Here is a 20,741-nt window from a genome sequence, read left to right on the forward strand (position 1 = left end):
ACTCTCTGCGCAACTCAATACGTCCTGGCGTGTAGTATAAAGGACGTCAATTAGAAGTCCAACACCACAGCTCACCCAGGTAGCAGAAGGGTGTGGAAGCCTTCGAACATGTGCGGACAGTATAATATTAGCATACAGAAGTAGACCATTGTATTGTTGATTACTGTAAAAAGAAAAATAATAACTTTACGAAGAAATGAACAGAAAAAGAAAATTGAAACATAGAAATACTGCATTTAAATGAAATGGAGGTAAAGTGGTGGCCGTGAAACAAACTCTGTATTACATGGGTTACAATCACTATGTTTATTTTTCATGTTTGAAGACGATAAGAAAATTACAAAAGACAAATTGGAAATAGATGAAGATAATTCGCTGCAGAGATTCTGCATCACAGAAATGGCGTTATTTCCATTTAACCGCAGAGAACTTCTCGGACAATCAGTCACCTTCACGAAGGAACGCTGAAAAGAAAAATCAAAACGTTCACATGCCAGTATGAGGAACATTTCATTCAGATTAAGTTAGGATCTGTTAGTAATTTTAACCAGCATCAATAATATCTACACCATATGAAAATTAAAGGTAGAGGGGGGGACGACGGAGAGAGAAGTGAAGGGATTACAAATGTCAGTTGCATCGGCACATTACGCGGAATCAGCGAGGACGAGTGAAAATGTCTCCCAAACCGTAACTCGAAGCCGGTATCTCCTGCTCACTAGGCAGTGGTTAATCCCTGCGTCATCCGGGATGCAATGTTACTGCAATTGTGAAGACTATCTCTGCACGCCTCACGGCCGGCCCACAGTCCCACAGTCCCCAGTCCCTGTCCATTTCCTCCACCCTCGCTACCTTGAGATTTAAAAATGACGCAACGTTATATTTAAATAGGAAGTACAGGACAGTGCCATTATTGTGAAAGTATCAACTATTTAAAAAGGCATATAAATAAATAATAAAGATTGAGGAACGCACAGAATGAATCGTTGTAAGAATAGTAAAGCGTTCTCTCAATAGTTAGTATTTCGTGCCTTTTTCACACTAGTGACACCCATGACGATGTTTATTGAGTCAAGGCCTCATTAGTTTCTTCTTCCATGGAGTCTTAGCCGGAAATTAGTTTTTTAATATTTAAAAAATGTTGGGTTATTTATTACACTGGAATAGAAAATATCAGTATGAAGAACATGTAAGTAAAATCTTTGATAAATTTATCTTTCCTCTGTTACTACTAATAGTGCAGTGATTTTGAGACAAAGATGCTTCTAAGACTGAAAAAAATGCAATTTATATTTTGCCATTTGCAGTTTGTCTCAGTATGATAAGGGGCATCTCCATTGCCCTTAAATATACACACCAGTACAATAAGAAACTATGAGAATGAAATGTGCTGTATGTAAGTGTAATTATTTCTATATTTTAGGCCACTATAAAATCTTATTAATAAATTAAGGTGAAAGGCCTACGTCGAAATATAAATTACTAACGTACTCATTCACATCCACAGTCACACACACACACCCACTCACTCATTCACACTCACACTCACACACATGCTTATTCCCTCATTTCACACTCACACCCACACACTCATACTACGTCGAAATATAAATTACTAACATACTCATTCACATCCACAGTCACACACACACCCACTCACTCATTCACACTCACACACATGCTTATTCCCTCATTTCACACTCACACCCACACACTCACTCATACCCACATTCACACACTCACTCACTCACTCACGCACTGTCTCTCTCTCTCTCTCTCTCTCTCTCTCTCTCTCTTTCACACACACACACACACACACACACACACATACACACACACACTAAGTCTACAGTTACTTGGTATTTAGAATTTTTATCGTTAAAATAGGGACTACAGAACTTGCAGCACTGTAAACAGCCTAGGCCAGCATCTCAAAGAATAGTTAAAATGTCGTGTTTCAGAGGACATAGTTGACGTATGAATATGTTTACTAACGTTTTGTCTCCATCTGAGGGAGATACATTCAGAGACAGAAACTGGCAAACCTCAAGGTCCTCTGAGTTCACTAGTGTTCTATGAGTGGAATGTGACTCACAAACATACGTCATGTGACACTTAATGTGTGATAACCTTTGGCCAGTGACATCATTGTCAATTAAAAGTAAGTCAGGCACTATTCTCTTAATGCAAATTCACCATTTGTATTTCACTTCGTTTAACTCTGGTCTCTGAAGCCTCCCACAGATGGGTGTGAAACGTTGGCAAAGAAGTCTCACACACCCAGCGCGACCTTTCAGTTCGGAAGCTATGCTGACGTAAAACTGGGCATGACAGCCTTAATTGTAGCATTAAAACCCTAACTAGTTTAGATCTGACATTCGCAAAGGCGAACGTCAAACGGAGTGGATGCGTACCTGGTTAATACGAGCCAGGGGGACACGCTTTCAAGGTGCAGGCGGCGCTCCTGCCATTGGAACTGCAGCGGCAGGTGTTACACTTGTCCTTGAAGGTCGTTCCAGGAGTGCAATTCACCTCTGCAACACAATATCAAACAAGATTCAAATAACTGCCTCTGAGGGCAATAAAACAGCTTTTCCTCATAGTAAAAAAGAACTTAAAACCGAAGCACATTTCACAATTATTGCAAGAAGTTTTCAATTTACATGCGTGTTTATTATAAAGCAGGAAACAGTTGTAGAAACGCTTTTGTAGGAGTAGCGACATCCGCTGCAACTGTAAAATGTTATACGTTAACTGTCACATTTCATATAATAAGACACGAGAACGACGAAAAATAAAATGCATATAGAACATTGGATGGGACGGGAATGGACAGAACAGAAGCGGAAAATGGAAAGAGGGAAAAGAAGCTCAGACTGTACAGGAAGAACAGATTCTCTGAATGGAGAGATTGAACAGAAGTGCAAAATGTTCCGAAGGCAAAGAGCTCAGAATGGATAGCAAATGAACAATATTAGAACGTACAGAAAGAGCAGAAGCTGAGAATCGTCTGAAGGCGCAGAAGCGGAGAATGGGCAGAAGCTAACAGAAGCTAAGGATGTACAGGAAGAACATAAGCTCAGAACGGACAGCATGAACAGAAGAGCAGACGATGAGAATTGACAGAAAGAACAGAAGATCAGAATCGACAGATGAAGCATGATCTCAAAATAGAAGAAAGGAACAGGAACATGGAATGAACCGAGAGAGCAGAAGCTCCAGAATGTGAGAAAAAGCGGAAAAACTTCAGAATCGATACCACGTACGGAAGCACAGAACAGACAGATAAACAGAATGGACAATGACGGGAGGTTAGAATCGGACGCGAATTTTTAGAAGGGAATCACCCCAGATACCACCTCAAGATACGCAGATATCCCACAGAAAACTTAAACCTACTTGGCCAGACGAGGCTTTGGAAGTAACTATTCAAGAATGCGTCTACATCACAGAAAGGAGTCTTTATAAATTCTCGTCGTAGTCCTCCACTTTTATTGTTGGAGCGGTATAATATCCTGGAGCTAGGAAATGTAGGAGGACCACCTCAGATGCTTCAGCTGACAGGCCAAGTGAAGTATAGGCGTGTTCGGGTCACCCGTCTAAACCTGATTCTAGTTTAACTATTAGGCCTTCCGCACTTGCTGTGACTCAAAAGAAACGGACCGGTAGGCCGACTAAGTTGGTGACTGGTTGCTGAGTGGCTGGCAACGCAGCTATACATTCAGCGCTTCTCTGGAGTGACAAACTGCAGTTGCCCTGTGCTAGCGTGCTGTTTGTTGCACCTGAGTGTCTTTTTGTAACATTTGGCGTGTGGAGTACAGAGTCAGGGAGACGTGGTACTCTATTATTATTACACAAGAATGAGAAAACGATGAAAATTCTGGATTCATATTTACACCCAGTGAAGCATACGCTTCAGGCTGTTTATCTCAGCCAAGCAGCTGGAACAAGCAGGAAACACCTTGCTTTACATGGAATCACTAGTTTTCCCCCTTCGCTTTACCCACATATGTGTCCTCTGCTTCTGCCTCTATCTGTCCACCTTACCTATTCACCTTTATCTGTCTCTCACCTTTATCTGTCTCCTCCTCCCCATTCTTTCTCTCTCTCTCTTCATCCGTCTCCTCTCCCTATCCTTGCCCATTACTTACATCCCCTCTTTTGGACCATGACTTCCTCCTCCTCCCTCTGACCACATCCTCCTCTCCATTTCTCTTAGCGCCTCTCCCGCGCCCGGGTGCTCGGGTTCGATTCCCGGCGGGGTCGGGGATTTTCTCTGCCTCGTGATGACTGGGTGTTGTGTGATACCCTTAGGTTAGTTAGGTTTAAGTAGTTCTAAGTTCTAGGGGACTGATGACCATAGATGTTAAGTCCCATAGTGCTCAGAGCCATTTGAACCATTCTCACCACCTCCACCTCCCCTCTACCTTTCATATCTGCCCCCTACCCCTCGACAATCTGCCTCATGCATTTTCCCCTCTTTCCCTCTCTTTATCCATTTTCGACTCCCCATCACTCTGCCGCTCTCTTCTATCCATTTCAGCCTGGTTCCTGCCATGCTCATCATCATGTACAGCACCCACAGTACAGTTCAATAAAGCAAGCTAATCTACTCCCACAACATGCCTTTCAGACAGGACAGGCTCGTATCAGGGGCTTCAAAATAATGTATATGTCCCTGATGTACAGGCTGCTGTGCAACGCAGGTCGATAAAGAAGGCCAATACAACTCCAACACAACAGGGCAGCCTATGTGTTGAGGCCCAGAACACTCTTTCTTATCCCTGACATGTACGCTGCCCTGCAAAGCAAGTAGATTTGGCTCTCTGATACGTTCCCACACAACACGCCTGTCATACAGGGAGCCTACACCTCATGGGACGAAAAAAAAACTTATTTGCCTGTATCTCGATTACTGTCACAGTTAGGATTTTATGAACCACACTGTGCTGATACTTGTGAGACCTAAGTTGCAGTCTCACATTTGGTTGAAATCGATCCACGCCGTGTGGGAGGCGTTCTGGAACATCCATGCACTCTTCTTTATGTAAATAAAACAGTTTTGTATGTGAACACCATTGTGTTTATACCTAACAGAGATTTGTGTCTTCTAAGTCGTTTTACCTCAGGTTTTACTGCTTGTTTGCACATTACAATGTAATAAACGAAATGACTTGTGTGCTACTATTCACACAGAAGAGCATTGCAGGTGTGATCTACATTTTCTTGTGCATTTGCTTCCACTGCTAGAACTTCTTCAAGCAACAGATGTTCGCTGTATTACACACTTTACATCTGAATTTCTGTTTCCACTTCACACTACGCTTAACCTGTAAAATCGCTTCTGCTGGAGCTTGCAAACTTATAGGAAATTTTCTTGGTCACCAATCATTTAATTCAAAAATACTCAAGATCACGTAAATCTGTAGAAGTTCCAGTCTCCGTTAGTTTCAAAACCAAATCAAGGGAACAGCAGCGCAGAGGGACGCTAACCATAACCTTGTTCACAGAGAGCTGGCACCACCTCAGGACCACCAACTGCCCATCTGCATAAGGCGTAAGCGAAGAACCTCATCTCCGCCCACAGTTAAGTTGGCTCCAGTGAACATTTGCTATCGCAGGAAGCACACAGCTGTGTGGGTTCAGAGGTTACTGCTGAGAGACGACCTCTTGGCCTCCGTTCGCTGCTGTCCTTGGTAAGCATCACTTTGTGACTACCACTAGTGTTGTGGTTGCTGCATTTTTCACGATACAATTTCGTTCACCTTTTGTCAGGACATTCGCAATAAAATGTTCATAGCACATTCGTCCACTGCTAAACTGCAAATACACTGCGAGGGAGTAGTCGCTCTCAATCAAAATCACTAGGGAGGTAAACTTAGTCTCACTGTCCCTGTCTGCGTGCTCGCAATTTGTAATTACTCATGGCACATTGCTTTCGTTCTGGATTCTTAATTATCAAGCACGCGGAGCGCTGTACGGTAAAATTTTGGGTTGGCAAAATCCCACTCTATGTAACGAGATTGCCTCGCATTTTTGTGCTTCATTGTGAATATATGAAATTTAATTAATATTTCCCGTCTGTTACTGGTCTATAGTCTACCCCTAGTCCTATCATTAAGCAGTTTATTTTTTTTTCGGCAACTGAGCCCATGCTGTACAGATCCACTACCTCCACGGTACAGGGGAAAAAATGATTTTCAGTTGAGGTCTCTTTAATCTGATTGTAGAGAAAACAATGGCAGGCAGAGTTTATTTATTACTTGCAGTTCAATTGTACCAGGTTGGTCAACAACGGTGCGATTCATTTACTGTTGAGTCGCTCTACATTCGTGTCGTCTGCGGAATTCTATTCAACTACACAGCTATAGATTCGCAATCCACCAGTCACCACGCCACGTCGTTAATTAGTTTCATTTGACCTGCTCTGTGAGTGTTGTGTCTTAGGTCAGTATTCTGAATAAGCATAAGCATTTAAAGCTAGTGAAAGTCTGCTTGTTATTCCTTCTGATGAGATCGGAAACAAAAGTACGAGAACTGTACGGCAGCACAGTTACCGGTAATTCACTAGTGTGTAAAACTCAGGGACGAAAGTAACATTCGCCCGATGTGTCACGGCCAAGTAACACAGTTCATTAAAATTAGAGCCATACACGGGAAGAACTGCTGTAACTCAAAGAAAAGCACAGTGAGAAGAACGGAAATGAGAGAGAGAGATGGACTCACGTCTACGGCCGCGGCTGAGACATCCCAGCTGGGTGCAGATGGCGGACGTTCCACTGCTGTTGCACGTGCACGTGTTGCAGTCCTTCTTGAAGGTCGAGTTGGGTGTACAGCTCTGGGCTTCCCGTTTCACGATGGGTGACTCCTCTGCCTCTGTGAAGCGACAATACATTAAGCTCATGTTCAGGGAACCGGGAAGCCTCTACAAAATGTGGCTGTATACGTAGACAGACAAGTCACTCAGTTTTCCTTCTTCATTAACATTATCCTATATTTACGATACACAATTTCTTCTTTAATTTACTTGCATTTATTTCCAGTTTGTACTGAAACTATGTACAAAAGAACGTACAATTAGAAAATTTACCTGGAACAAACAGAATGAAAATATAGGTACAGGGAAACATTTGTTGCGGCAGATCCAACAATCTTTGTGTTATCAAATTCACCACTTACGTTCTTTTAGCGGATCAATATTCAGAAAATTTAGAGAACCAGCATTTGCAGCTGACTCGATAATGATTCTACCGCCGCCAACGTACGTTTAGTGAAGAGAAAGTAGAGTGTATAAGGAGCCATACAGGCAGTCAGTTTTTTCTCTATTTTTTTTGTACTCTTTGCAATGCACCATACGGTGCCTAGCGAGTACATAAGCAGATGTAGACATAGATGACTGAGGCATTCTTAACGCTGATGGAGCAGCTTCCTCTTTATAGAAGTCGCCCGCGTGAAATAGCAACTCGTGTTTGTGGGCTGTCTATACACTTTCGTCATTTTGAAAATTCTGATCATAGAACAACTTCTTCGGTCTAAAAAAAAATTCGGAAGTGGGAACAGTATCGGTACCGTAAAACGTGTAGCGTCGTCCAAAGAACCGGGTGCCAAAGAGAGGTTGGCACTTCGCTACAGACCCTGTTTCATTTTACCACTAAGTTTAGGCACTGCAGGCTTTGCTGGAGGTTTTGCAAAGCGCCTCTCTTCAACCATTGCTTAAACTGTTCCACACACGTTTTACACAAATTCTGATTCGTATAATACTCGAAAATGAGCATGCGTCGTTTTATCATGAGCACCGTTTGATATTACGTTCAAATGGTCACTAAGCATGTATGCTCCTCTCACCCACTTACAAGGGGAGGCCGCCAATTGTGAAATTCAGATTCGATTCATACTGCGCATAATAAAAGCTCATGGCCAGAGGTGTAATGTGGCAAAGCACCAAGATGCACTTCTCAGCCGTTGTCGAGAAAATCGACAGTTAAAAGAAACCGTTGCGGTGAAAAACTCTCTACGATTAATGGTTCTATACAGCGTCGTGGCGCAGCGGTAAGCGCTCGGGTTCGTATTCCGATGGTCGCCGGATCGAATCTCGCCCTATGCAACTTTTTTTTTTTAATATTTGTTTTTCATAATTCATATATATATATATATATATATATATATATATATATATATATATATATATATATATATATATAATTCCCGGCAATCAGTTGCAACAATTATGCATATAATAAGTTGTTGAAAGTCGTTTGTCGTGGAAAAACTGGCGACTTCGAACATCATTATGTTTTCCGCAAACAAAGTTGTATTTCACAAATGTTATTAATTGTCTTCATAATGTTAATCACGTATAGTTAACGGAAGACGTAGAAACGATATTCCGAAACGAATACGTATAGGGTAAGTCAAACGTTCGAAATAGAATAGAGACCCCACGAACACAAATTTGCTGTGGCAGGTATGAAATATAAACTCCGTTACTCGCTCGTTACACTTGAATGACAGATGTTGAATGGGCCGAAACGAGCCGCCGCATAACAGCGTAGTTGCCTGCTAGCTTCGACAGAAGGTAGATGCGGTCCCTAGCGCAACTTATAACATTGTCGAAAATCAGTGCGGACGGGAGAGCTTTGGTACACCCTGTTAAAAAAAAAAAACGGAAAAATGGAGGCGGTACAATTGGAGACCGATCCGCCTTCACCAACATGCATAAGCAATTCATTAATACTTTATATATATATATATATATATATATATATATATATATATATATATATACTTGAATTACAAAAAACTAATAATAAAAAAAATTGCATGGCGCGAGATTCGATCCGGCGACCTTCAGATTACGAACCCGAGAGCTTACCGCTGCGCCACGACGCTGTAGAAAATTACTAATCGTCGAGAGTATTTCACTGCAACGGTTTCTTTTAACTGTCGATTTTCTCGACAACGGCTGAGAAGTGCATCTTGGTGCTTTGCCACATTACACCTCTGGCCATGAGCTTTTATTATGCGCAGTATGAATCGAATCTGAATTTCACAATTGGCGGCCTCCCCTTGCTAGACTTAACGACGCTGTGAAATACTCGCGACAGAGTGTGTGGGAGATGCGCATTCACAGACATGTGACAGTACGTAATTGGCGCACCTAAATCGCGTTTCCAGAATTTTTTGTGGTGGGCAGCTCTCCTATTCATTAACAAACGTGAGTTGCGTGTTAGTCATAGAAATATTTTCGGCGTCAGTCTCATTTTGCACAACCTGTATTTGAAAGAAACCATTAATAAAATCCCGTGTTTGGAACTGTCATCCAATGACACTACAGAGCGTTGTAAATGTAGGGGCCAGTGGTTATCTATGCAGGACTCACCTCTATCGTATCCATTTTACTTTGTGGAAGTCATTCGACAACACTGAATAACAAACAACAGTTCCACTGCACGAAGTCCTGATTACGGGCCCACCAGCGAGCTGACGCTAGCTGCCATAACCTCTCTTATCAGCCCCTGTGAGTTCAACGCCCTGAATCGACGTTGGGCTTCCTGCACTGAATTTGTTACTCATGAGACCCTCTACAACTCTTTGATGTTTGTCCGTACCATTTCATGACACGTTGCATGCTACACTGCATGTTTTATTACACCTTGCATTCTACACTATAATGGACGAAAAATTATTGAACAATGTCAACACAATTATTGCTCGACACCTGTATTTCGTTAAACTACAGAGGAAACTCTCAAATGAAGCAGACAGCCGCTTACCTCTCTTCGTAATACATCCCCTGCGCGTGCAGGCCCAGACGCCTGTTGCAGTGCACGTACAAGTGTTGCAGTCTTCCTTCTTCTTGGCTCCTGGAGTACACTCTAGAACAAAAACCAACCAGCAAATGAAAATGTGTTTAATGTCTCAGACAGGATTTAATATTCATCTTTGTAGCTGTCAAGAAGCGTTCTGCGGTTTTGCCGGGAACATCATTACATTATGTTTCCTTACTTACTTTTCATGGGGCAACATGATGTTTTGGGTCATGTATATGCATTCAGCATGCAACTATTCAGACAAAGAAACTTGCTGAGAACCACACTACAAATAATTCTCTACTGAAGAACATGCTTCATTTTCTACTGAATAATGGCACAAGTTCTGAGATACAGAGTCCTAAAGTTAAATGAGCGCTGAAATACCAGAAAGCGTTGAGATACCAGAAATATTGAAGTATATATACCTGAATATTTCTGGTGTCTCAACTGCAGATTTTTCAGCGCTCATTTAGCTTCAGGACTATAAATCTCACAATGAACAAAAATGGACTTGTACCACTATTGAAATAAGCCCTTTAAGAATCCGACAACAATGACACAAAGGGCGTGCAACGTGTTTCGGTTTATATCAAAGGCAATTGTCTCAACAACAGGTGCACCTGAAATTTTATAATTTCGTCAGCAGGCCCTGCATCTGGAAGAACTGCAAAACCAAATGATGAATGACGCCTCATTTAGCTTAGCTTTTAAACATGCAAATGGCTCCTTGTGGCACAGATGTCCACCGAGCTTTTAATTTTTGTGTCAATACAGGATTCAAGCATCAGGAATACGACTTTCGTAACAATAACGAATGCAGTAATGTGATTTTCATGCACTTGGACGTGCATTCACAAACCCGTCTCCACAAATAAGATTAAGATGAAAAAAATGTTTATGTAGACTAGTTATAAAATATACTGTACAAATGAATTAGGCGTTGGATAAGTTCGTGGATTTCCCGTACTCAACTTGACGTTTCTTGAACTACTCGTCTTAGTCCAACTGGTGATATTTCCACTGATGTAGCAAATGAGACCTCTCTCAATACAGTTACGGTACTCACCTTTTTTAAATCCATTCATCGTTAACACTTTTTTGAAAATATCTTAGACGTATGTAATTCGGAATGATTTGTATGACTATCATCTGCAGCGAACACACGGTTTCTTTAATGGCGGTTTTACCGAACGAATTGGTGCAGTTCCCCGTAGTCAACTTTCCTTTGATTGTAGCGTCGGTCGATTTCTTGTTGTAATAACACTCCATGCTAACTAGTTCATATCAGTTTCAGTATCATTCTCTGGCAACGTGGAAGTACGAAGATGTGTTATGAACTCTGATATAAAAAAAATAAAAATAAAAGTAGAAAATAAAAGAAACATTAAACTTCCCAATAATGCTGCTTTGTATCACTCCGGTTTTAAATTTTTTGACTACACGATAAACTGATCAACAAAAGATTTCGGAACAAGATGAAGAATCTGCAGATCAACTGCGTAAGTAAGAATATTGTAAGAGCGTCGCAGTGAAAGACCATTCGCAAACACCCGGACTCATTCTTTGTTGCATAAAATTTTATCGTAACAAGAGCTAGGGGAGTTTGCCGTACGTTCCCGTTGGGTTGTTGTACCGCATACCAAAGAAAGATCCGTGGCTGTTTGTCTGACGATTTCATTCTTCGGAAAACATTTTAAGAATCGTTTATGTCTCACACATATTATGGTGAAAGTAATCGTCGTTTTTATAGTGTTTGTAGAATCCATGCATTAAGCGCGAAAATTCCAAATTACTTAAGAGTAACGATTACTTCTTTTAGGAAATCCCGAAAAATACCACGAAGAATGAATTAAAACGCAAAATATTTCCTATAAGAATAAAGATGTCACGGAATTCTAAACTGATGAAATTTAAATCACATGGAGGCGTGTATCTTCAGCGGTAACTGTCCTATAGGGTTTCATAACGCTCTAGTGTGAGAAATACCCTCTATCCGCGGTTTTTAAAATGTATTCTAAATAGCACGTCGCCATTATCGTTACGTTAAGTAAGATTTTGTTATGTGTATTTTCGAATCCGTAATTTCAATTAAAGATATCTTATTTGCGTTTCCTACGTAATCTTAGACTCTCGATGATTAAAAAGTAGAAGCATATACGCATATTCCACTTGTACTTGGAGCTATGTACACCTTTTCATCTTCGTTTCTGTGGTGCACGTCTTACCTACTGAACAAGCACTCACTGTTCGTAAGGTATGCCCTTTAGAGCCCTTGTCTAGTGGACATGTTTTTTCTCGTTTTGGTTTCTACCAACGCCTCTCAAAATATGGAAAAAAAGGATGCAGCGGTAGAATAGGTTTTTGCAGTATCGAAGATGCAGAAGTGCTCATAGCTCCTAATGTATGCATTCTACAGTCTATGTTTATTAGCCATTTTCTCTTCTTTTTGTCCGTACTATCATCTCTGAAAGTTTGTCAGTGGAATTCTGTTTCTCCCCATTTGTCCCATGGGACATGACTTTTGAATCAACATATACAATTGCAATGAAAATTCGAAGGTAACAGTAGACGGATGCAACCAAAATGAAAATGCTATATGGATTCAAGCTAAAAATAGAGTAAATAATAGTGATGAACGTCAATAAAACTGAGAACGCATTGGCGCATTGGAAAGCTTTGCTTTAAAATGCGTAACGCATATACAAAACCAATTAGTGGCACAGAAATATACAGTACATATGTTAGAGGCACATTTCATGTTTTATTACGTTTAAAATCATTCCATGAACTTAAAAAGATAAAAATTTCTCTTAAGTTACCAAATCAAGAACCATCTTTGCTACAGTCTTCAGTCAAGAAACGAGTACAAAACAAGGTCCCAGCAGGAAAGAAAGATATCTGGAAGAGACATGTGAACGTGGATTTGCAATAAATCCGTAACCGGAAATCGCCTGATTTAAATTAACATTTTTAAATGATATTTGTGGCTGGTTGATATTCCAGTCATACATTTTATGATTGACATAAAAACTTCATAAAAATAGTTTGCGAAAAATGTACTGGGCAAAGAGTATCAAAAGGCAGGCCCAGAACATCCATATTGTGAACTGTTCTGAGTGGAAAGAACTGCAACAGCTACAACTACAACTTAATATTGATGATGGCGAGGGAGAGGTGGATCGCTGCATTGCCAAGGCGTTGGTGTAGTGTGATGGTGATGAGTTGTTATTTTAGGACCCAATCTGGAGCCCTCATAAAATGATTTATGGAGAGGTGAAGGGTGATTTTAACCCGGATACGCACAAGCTCTACTGATTCAGTCAATGCTCACCTCACTTGGTGAGATACATCTATACAGTGGGGGGCGTCGATTGTATTTGTTTCTCTGTGGAAACAGCAGGAGCAGCACTGCTTAAACGGTACCAGAATGGAAATCCGAAATGATTAATTATCCTGGCGCCTCACAATCGCAGTGAGACTCACCCGATGCGGCTTCCACTGTGGTTGCCATGACGACGAACAAGGCCGCCGCTGCTATCGCTAGTGTGACCTTCATATCTGCTGCTGCTGCTTCTGCTTCTGCCTGCTGCCGCTAATGCTGTGCGAATACGACTGCCGACCGGGCATCCCACGCGTGTTTATATACCACTCCAGTCCACTCCTGGTCCCCACCACCGAACCCCTACGTTTATTTTTCGCGAGCCAGCAGGGTTTCATTTCTGGGAATTCCAGCGACCTGTTGCGCTGTGTAGTTTCGCAGAATGATCACCGAGCACTGTACTCCATCATGTTATCCGTACTTACTGTGATACAGGTCACGAGTGGTGATTCCCCCCTTGAGATTGACGTCAGAAACTTTTTATGTTTCAAAACAGTAAATAGAATGTTAGTGGACTATTCGACAGAGCCCTTTTTCCGACTAATGCCATTTGTTCCGTGTTTTTTTCAGTGGAATTATTAGATCCATGAATTTTGTTTAAGAGACGATGATCTAAAGCTCCAGCATACACTGCATGTCAAAAGCCTTCAGTTAGAAAATAGACCTTTTACAGACATCCGTGAATAAAATAACAATATTATTCTTAGAAAAATGTATCCAGTAGACATCTGAATTACGTATCCGTGGAACAACCAGCTAACATAAAGTTACTATATACTGGGAGAAATTTGTGTCCATACCTGATACATGAATCTAAATATTCTGGTAACAATGTTGCATGGAATACACACTTTTGAAATGTTGGTAGTATCGGGGGAAAAAATGTCGAGGGGAAAATTCTGCACAAATTGTACAGAAGCCAGACAACAGTTGTAAGAGTCGTAAGACATAGAAGGTAAACGTTAGTTGAGATGGGAGTAAGACACGATTGTAGCCTATCCCCAACGTTATTTGATCTGAACATTTGGCAACTAGCAAATGAATCCTAATTCAGGGTGAAGAAATAAAAATTTTGTAGCTTCCTGATGTCATTATAACATAAAGTTTTGTTGGCGGGACGTACACGACTGTTGATGTTCATTATCAGTGATAAGATTCGCGATAGACGAAAAATTTTCTATTTCCTAAATGCAAAGGAAATTTCCTTTTAGCAAATACAAAATTTTACAGCTGTACCTGCTCTTAACAATGATGATGGATAATGGATATCGTTATAATTTGGCTACCAGAAATGTACTTAGATAATTTGAACAGAATGCATAGCGTCATGAGAAGAGATTATGAGATGAAAGCCAATAAAAATTAAATATTGATAATGGGATGAAGTCGAATTAAAGCAGGTTATGTTAAGACAATTAGATTAAAAAACTGAGATATGAGTCATTGAAGGTAGCAGCTGAGTTTTACTGTTTGATGAGCAAAATAATTAATGATAACTGAATTAAAGCGGATGTAAAATACAGATTGGCAACAAGTGTTTCTACGGAATGAGAAATTTTTGACATGTACTATAAAATGAAACGGTAGCAAATTATTTACTTGGACTGCTTTGTAAAGACGGATGATATGCAGTGCATACGAGAAGAGAATACAGTTTTCTGAAGCGTGGTGCTACAGAAGAGTGCAGAAAATTAGACACGTGGATCGGATAACCAGTGAAGAAGTACTGAATCGAACTGAGGAGAAAAGAAAATTACGGCACTAAAAGAGCAGATTCTTTGACAGAACACATCCTGAGCCTTAAAAGAGTAGTTCATTTGGTAATGCAGGGACGTGTGAGAATACGAAGTTAGAGGAAGTCCAAGGATTGACTATAGAAAGCAGGTGTGTTGCAGTAGTTAGCGCGGAGATGAAGACGTCTGCATAGGATAGCGCAACGTGGGAAGGTGCATCTCATCAATCTTCCTAATGAAGACCAGAAGCATGATTTTCATGCCAAATGGCTGACATCTATTAAACTCAGCAATACAAGCATCCTGTAGAAATAATCACTAAAAAACAAAGTTGATGTAAAATACTAAACAATTACAACTATGCAGACAGAGACAGCGTAATTGCTGATAATATTCTCCCAAGAGATTCAGATTGTTCGTAAAATATTAGCTTTAGTGATTCAAATACTGTACACTACTGAATTCTGTAAATCCATCAGGGGGAGTTGTGAAGAAAAGATTTCTACCTAACTTTTTATGTGAAAACTCTTAAAGCTTTTTAAATAGAACGAACGTTATTAACATTCTACATCTTTATGTTTTATTTGGAATATGGTCACCCTGGCTATGCACGCATTTCTTCCAACGAAAGAACAGTTTGTTGACACTGTCACTGTAGAATGTGTGAATTAGTTAATTTACAACACTTCATCACTATCAAAATGAAGACCTCGAAGATATTCTTTAATTTTTGGAAAGAAGCGAAGGAATGGGACGAGTCGAAACGGAGGATGACCGATGACATCGAACCCAAGACATCGGATTATTGCAGTTGTCACAGTGCTCGTGTGTGGGCTGGCGTTATCATACTGAAGGAGAGGATGCTTCATGCGTGGACCACCTCTTTGAATTCGAAACTTTATTGAAGAGGATTCTAAACTTGATTACAGTTCGCCTTTTCTCAGGCACCGAGACCGTTACGTTACACACCGCCATTTTACACCATGCAATTCCATGTCCTCTAGTGGCAGAGGGCTGCACGTATGTAGAAATGAAGAACGACGATGTAGAATGTCAATAACGTTAGTTTTATATAAAAAGAATTAAGAACTTTGGCAAATAAAATTGCGGAGGAATAACTTTCAGCACGGCCTCCCGTGTCACTTAGGGTTCACAATGCAGAATAAAGTGGGCCAAGTGGTCAAACAAAACATGACAAAGCGAAAGGGGTAGTGGTATTTCAAAACTCTTTGCTCGAGTCTAGTGAACAACAACGACGATCGACCGTGGTGAGAAGAATCTGCTCTGACTCCATACTGAAGTGACGTGAAACAAGAAATAAAATGAAGTAGTAGATAACAGTCACGTATTATTCGTTCACAGTAGCCATCAGTCAAGAACAGTGCATGGAATGCACCTTCCTTGTACCACAGCCCTACATTAACGTGAGTAATTAGCAAGAAATACATAGCATGACAGTTCATTTCCATAAATCTATACACTATGGGGTACCTCCTCAAAATCGTGTCGGGTCTCCTTGTGCCCGACGTAGTGCAGCAGTTGGACGCCGCATATACTCAAAAACTCGTTGGAAAACCCCTGCAGAAATATCCAGCCATGTTGCCCCTATAGCGTCCATAACTGTGAAAGAGTTGTCGGTGCAGGGATTTATGCACGAACTAACCTGTCGATTATTTCCCATGAATGTTCAGTGGAGTTGACGTCGGGCTATGTGGATGATCAAATCATTCGCTCGAATTGTTCATCATGTTCTTCAAACCAACTGCATATAGTTGTGGCCCAGAGACAAGTGCACTGTGATCCATAAGGATTTTGGAACATATAGTGCATTTGAACGTTATGAAGTACCTCGAAGAAAACGATTTATTGACACACAGTCTGAACGGATTCAGAAAATATCGTTCTTGCGAAACACAACTAGGTCTTTATACTCATGAAGTGATGATTGCTATCGACAGGGGATATGAAGTTGTTTCCATTTTTTTAGATTTCCAGACGGGTTTCGACACCATTCCTCACAAGCGTCTTTTAACCAAACTGCGTGGCTATGGAATATCACCTCAGTTGTGCGACTGGATTCGTGATTTTCGGTCAGAAAGGTCACAGTTCTCACAAGGGGAGGCCACCAGTTGTGAAATTCAGACTGGATTCATACTGCGCCTAATAAAAGCTCATGGCCAGAGGTGTAATGTGGGAAAGCACCAAGATGCACTTCTCAGCCGTTGTCGAGAAAATCGACAGTTAAAATAAACCGTTGCTGTGAAATACTCTCTACGGTAAATAATTTCCTACAACGTCGTGGCGCAGCGGTAAGCGCTCGTGTTCGTAATCCGAAGGTCGCTGCATCGGATCTCGCGCCAAGCAACTCTTTTTTTTATTATTTGGTTTTTGTAATTCAAATGTACACACACACACACACACACACACACACACACACACAGATATATATATATATATATATATATATATATATTCCTGGAAATGGAAAAAAGAACACATTGACACCGGTGTGTCAGACCCACCATACTTGCTCCGGACACTGCGAGAGGGCTGTACAAGCAATGATCACACGCACGGCACAGTGGACACACCAGGAACCGCGGTGTTGGCCGTCGAATGACGCTAGCTGCGTAGCATTTGTGCACCGCCGCCGTCAGTGTCAGCCAGTTTGCCGTGGCATACGGAGCTCCATCGCAGTCTTTAACACTGGTAGCATGCCGCGACAGCGTGGACGTGAACCGTATGTGCAGTTGACGGACTTTGAGCGAGGGCGTATAGTGGGCATGCGGGAGGCCGGGTGGACGTACCGCCGAATTGCTCAACACGTGGGGCGTGAGGTCTCCACAGTACATCGATGTTGTCGCCAGTGGTAGGCGGAAGGTGCACGTGCCCGTCGACCTGGGACCGGACCGCAGCGACGCACGGATGCACGCCAAGACCGTAGGATCCTACGCAGTGCCGTAGGGGACCGCACCGCCACTTCCCTGCAAATTAGGGACACTGTTGCTCCTGGGGTATCGGCGAGGACCATTCGCAACCGTCTCCATGAAGCTGGGCTACGGTCCCGCACACCGTTAGGCCGTCTTCCGCTCACGCCCCAACATCGTGCAGCCCGCCTCCAGTGGTGTCGCGACAGGCGTGAATGGAGGGACGAATGGAGACATGTCGTCTTCAGCAATGAGTATCGCTTCTGCCTTGGTGCCAATGATGGTCGTATGCGTGTTTGGCACCGTGCAGGTGAGCGCCACAATCAGGACTGCATACGACCGAGGCACACAGGGCCAACACCCGGCATCATGGTGTGGGGAGCGATCTCCTACACTGGCCGTACACCACTGGTGATCGTCGAGGGGACACTGAATAGTGCACGGTACATCCAAACCGTCATCGAACCCATCGTTCTACCATTCCTAGACCGGCAAGGGAACTTGCTGTTCCAACAGGACAATGCACGTCCGCCACCCAACGTGCTCTAGAAGGTGTAAGTCAACTACCCTGGCCAGCAAGATCTCCGGATCTGTCCCCCATTGAGCATGTTTGGGACTGGATGAAGCGTCGTCTCACGCGGTCTGCACGTCCAGCACGAACGCTGGTCCAACTGAGGCGCCAGGTGGAAATGGCATGGCAAGCCGTTCCACAGGACTACATCCAGCATCTCTACGATCGTCTCCATGGGAGAATAGCAGGCTGCATTGCTGCGAAAGGTGGATATACACTGTACTAGTGCCGACATTGTGCATGCTCTGTTGCCTGTGTCTATGTGCCTGTGGTTCTGTCAGTATGATCATGTGATGTATCTGACCCCAGGAATATGTCAATAAAGTTTCCCCTTCCTGGGACAATGAATTCACGGCGTTCTTATTTCAATTTCCAGAAGTGTATATATATACAGCGGTATTACAAATGATTGAAGCGATTTCATAAATTCACTGTAGGTCCATTCATTGACATATAGTCACGACACACTACAGATACGTAGAAAAACTGATAAAGTTTTGTTCGGCTGAAGCCGCACTTCAGGTTTCTGCCTCCAGAGCGCTCGAGAGCGCAGTGAGACAAAATGGCGACAGGAGCCGAGAAAGCGTATGTCGTGCTTGAAATGCACTCACATCAGTCAGTCATAACAGTGCAACGACACTTCAGGACGAAGTTCAACAAAGATCCACCAACTGCTAACTCCATTTGGCGATGGTATGCGCAGTTCAAAGCTTCTGGGTGCCTCTGTAAGGGGAAATCAACGGGTCGGCCTGCAGTGAGCGAGGAAACGGTTGAACGCGTGCGGGCAAGTTTCACGCGTAGCCCGCGGAAGTCGACGAATAAAGCAAGCAGGGAGCTAAACGTACCACAGCCGACGGTTTGGAAAATCTTACGGAAAAGGCTAAAGCAGAAGCCTTACCGTTTACAATTGCTACAAGCCCTGACATCCGATGACAAAGTCAAACGCTTGGAATTTTCGGCGCGGTTGCAACAGCTCATGGAAGAGGATGCGTTCAGTGCGAAACTTGTTTTCAGTGATGAAGCAAAATTTTTTCTTAATGGTGAAGTGAACAGACACAATGTGCGAATCTGGGCGGTAGAGAATCCTCACGCATTCGTGCAGCAAATTCGTAATTCACCAAAAGTTAACGTGTTTTGTGCAATCTCACGGTTTAAAGTTTACGGCCCCTTTTTCTTCTGCGAAAAAAACGTTACAGGACATGTGTATCTGGACATGCTGGAAAATTGGCTCATGCCACAACTGGAGACCGACAGCGCCGACTTCATCTTTCAACAGGATGGTGCTCCACCGCACTTCCATCATGATGTTCGGCATTTCTTAAACAGGAGATTGGAAAACCGATGGATCGGTCGTGGTGGAGATCATGATCAGCAATTCATGTCATGGCCTCCACGCTCTCCCGACTTAACCCCATGCGATTTCTTCCTGTGGGGTTATGTGAAAGATTCAGTGTTTAAACCTCCTCTACCAAGAAACGTGCCAGAACTGCGAGCTCGCATCAACGATGCTTTCGAACTCATTGATGGGGACATGCTGCGCCGAGTGTGGGAGGAACTTGATTATCGGCTTGATGTCTGCCGAATCACTAAAGGGGCACATATCGAACATTTGTGAATGCCTAAAAAAACTTTTTGAGTTTTTGTATGTGTGTGCAAAGCATTGTGAAAATATCTCAAATAATAAAGTTATTGTAGAGCTGTGAAATCGCTTCAATCATTTGTAATAACCCTATATATATATATATATATATATATATATATATATATATATATATATATATATAATTCCCGGCAATCAGTTGCAACAATTATGCATATAATAAATTGATGAAAGTCCTTTTTCGTGGGAAGATAGTACTTGAAATAAAACACAATATCACAAATAATATTCAAGTGGATACAATTTATTGAAAAGTTCGGTATATACTCGCACATAATTAACAATTAGTGATCAGAAGTAGCTGGAGTATCGCACGAACCGGAGTGATAGTTATCACAGAAACATGGAAAGCAGACAACACCACGACATCGAGCACATCTGATAAACGATGCGTTTTTACAAGAACAATTGTTTTTTAAATTATGTTGGGAAAAACACCTGATTGATATTCTGAAAAATTGTTCTATCGTTCGTCAGGTTTGATGCATATCACGCGTATCGTATCATAACGGCAAAAATCGGAGAAGACAATTGGTGGTGGACGATGGATTGGATTTTTATACAATCGTCTTTGGAGTTGATGTCACGGTTTCGCTCGATTAAAAAAGCACAATTTTGAAGGCGCTTGATCAAATTTTTTACCTGCCGGTAAAAATACA

At 42.0% G+C, this 20,741-nt stretch overlaps 1 protein-coding gene across 2 annotated transcripts in view; it reads right to left on the reverse strand.

Moving 5' to 3' along the window:
* Positions 1–282: 282 nt before the first annotated feature.
* LOC124712518 (U-reduvitoxin-Pr21-like) overlaps positions 283–20,741 on the reverse strand; it is a 177,464-nt gene continuing 157,005 nt past the window's right edge. The window contains exons 6-9 of one of the 2 annotated variants that reach the window (XM_047242828.1): positions 9,774–9,875; positions 6,727–6,876; positions 2,415–2,534; positions 283–464 (exon numbers count right to left, since the gene is read on the reverse strand). In XM_047242828.1, the coding sequence (XP_047098784.1) occupies positions 2,419–2,534; positions 6,727–6,876; positions 9,774–9,875 (368 nt within the window). In that variant the 3' untranslated portion in view covers positions 283–464; positions 2,415–2,418. The remainder of the gene's footprint in view (positions 465–2,414; positions 2,535–6,726; positions 6,877–9,773; positions 9,876–20,741) is intronic. The other variant, XM_047242829.1, reaches the window with a different exon arrangement.

Source organism: Schistocerca piceifrons, chromosome 8 (assembly GCF_021461385.2).
Source record: "Schistocerca piceifrons isolate TAMUIC-IGC-003096 chromosome 8, iqSchPice1.1, whole genome shotgun sequence".
Classification (NCBI taxonomy): domain Eukaryota; kingdom Metazoa; phylum Arthropoda; class Insecta; order Orthoptera; family Acrididae; genus Schistocerca; species Schistocerca piceifrons.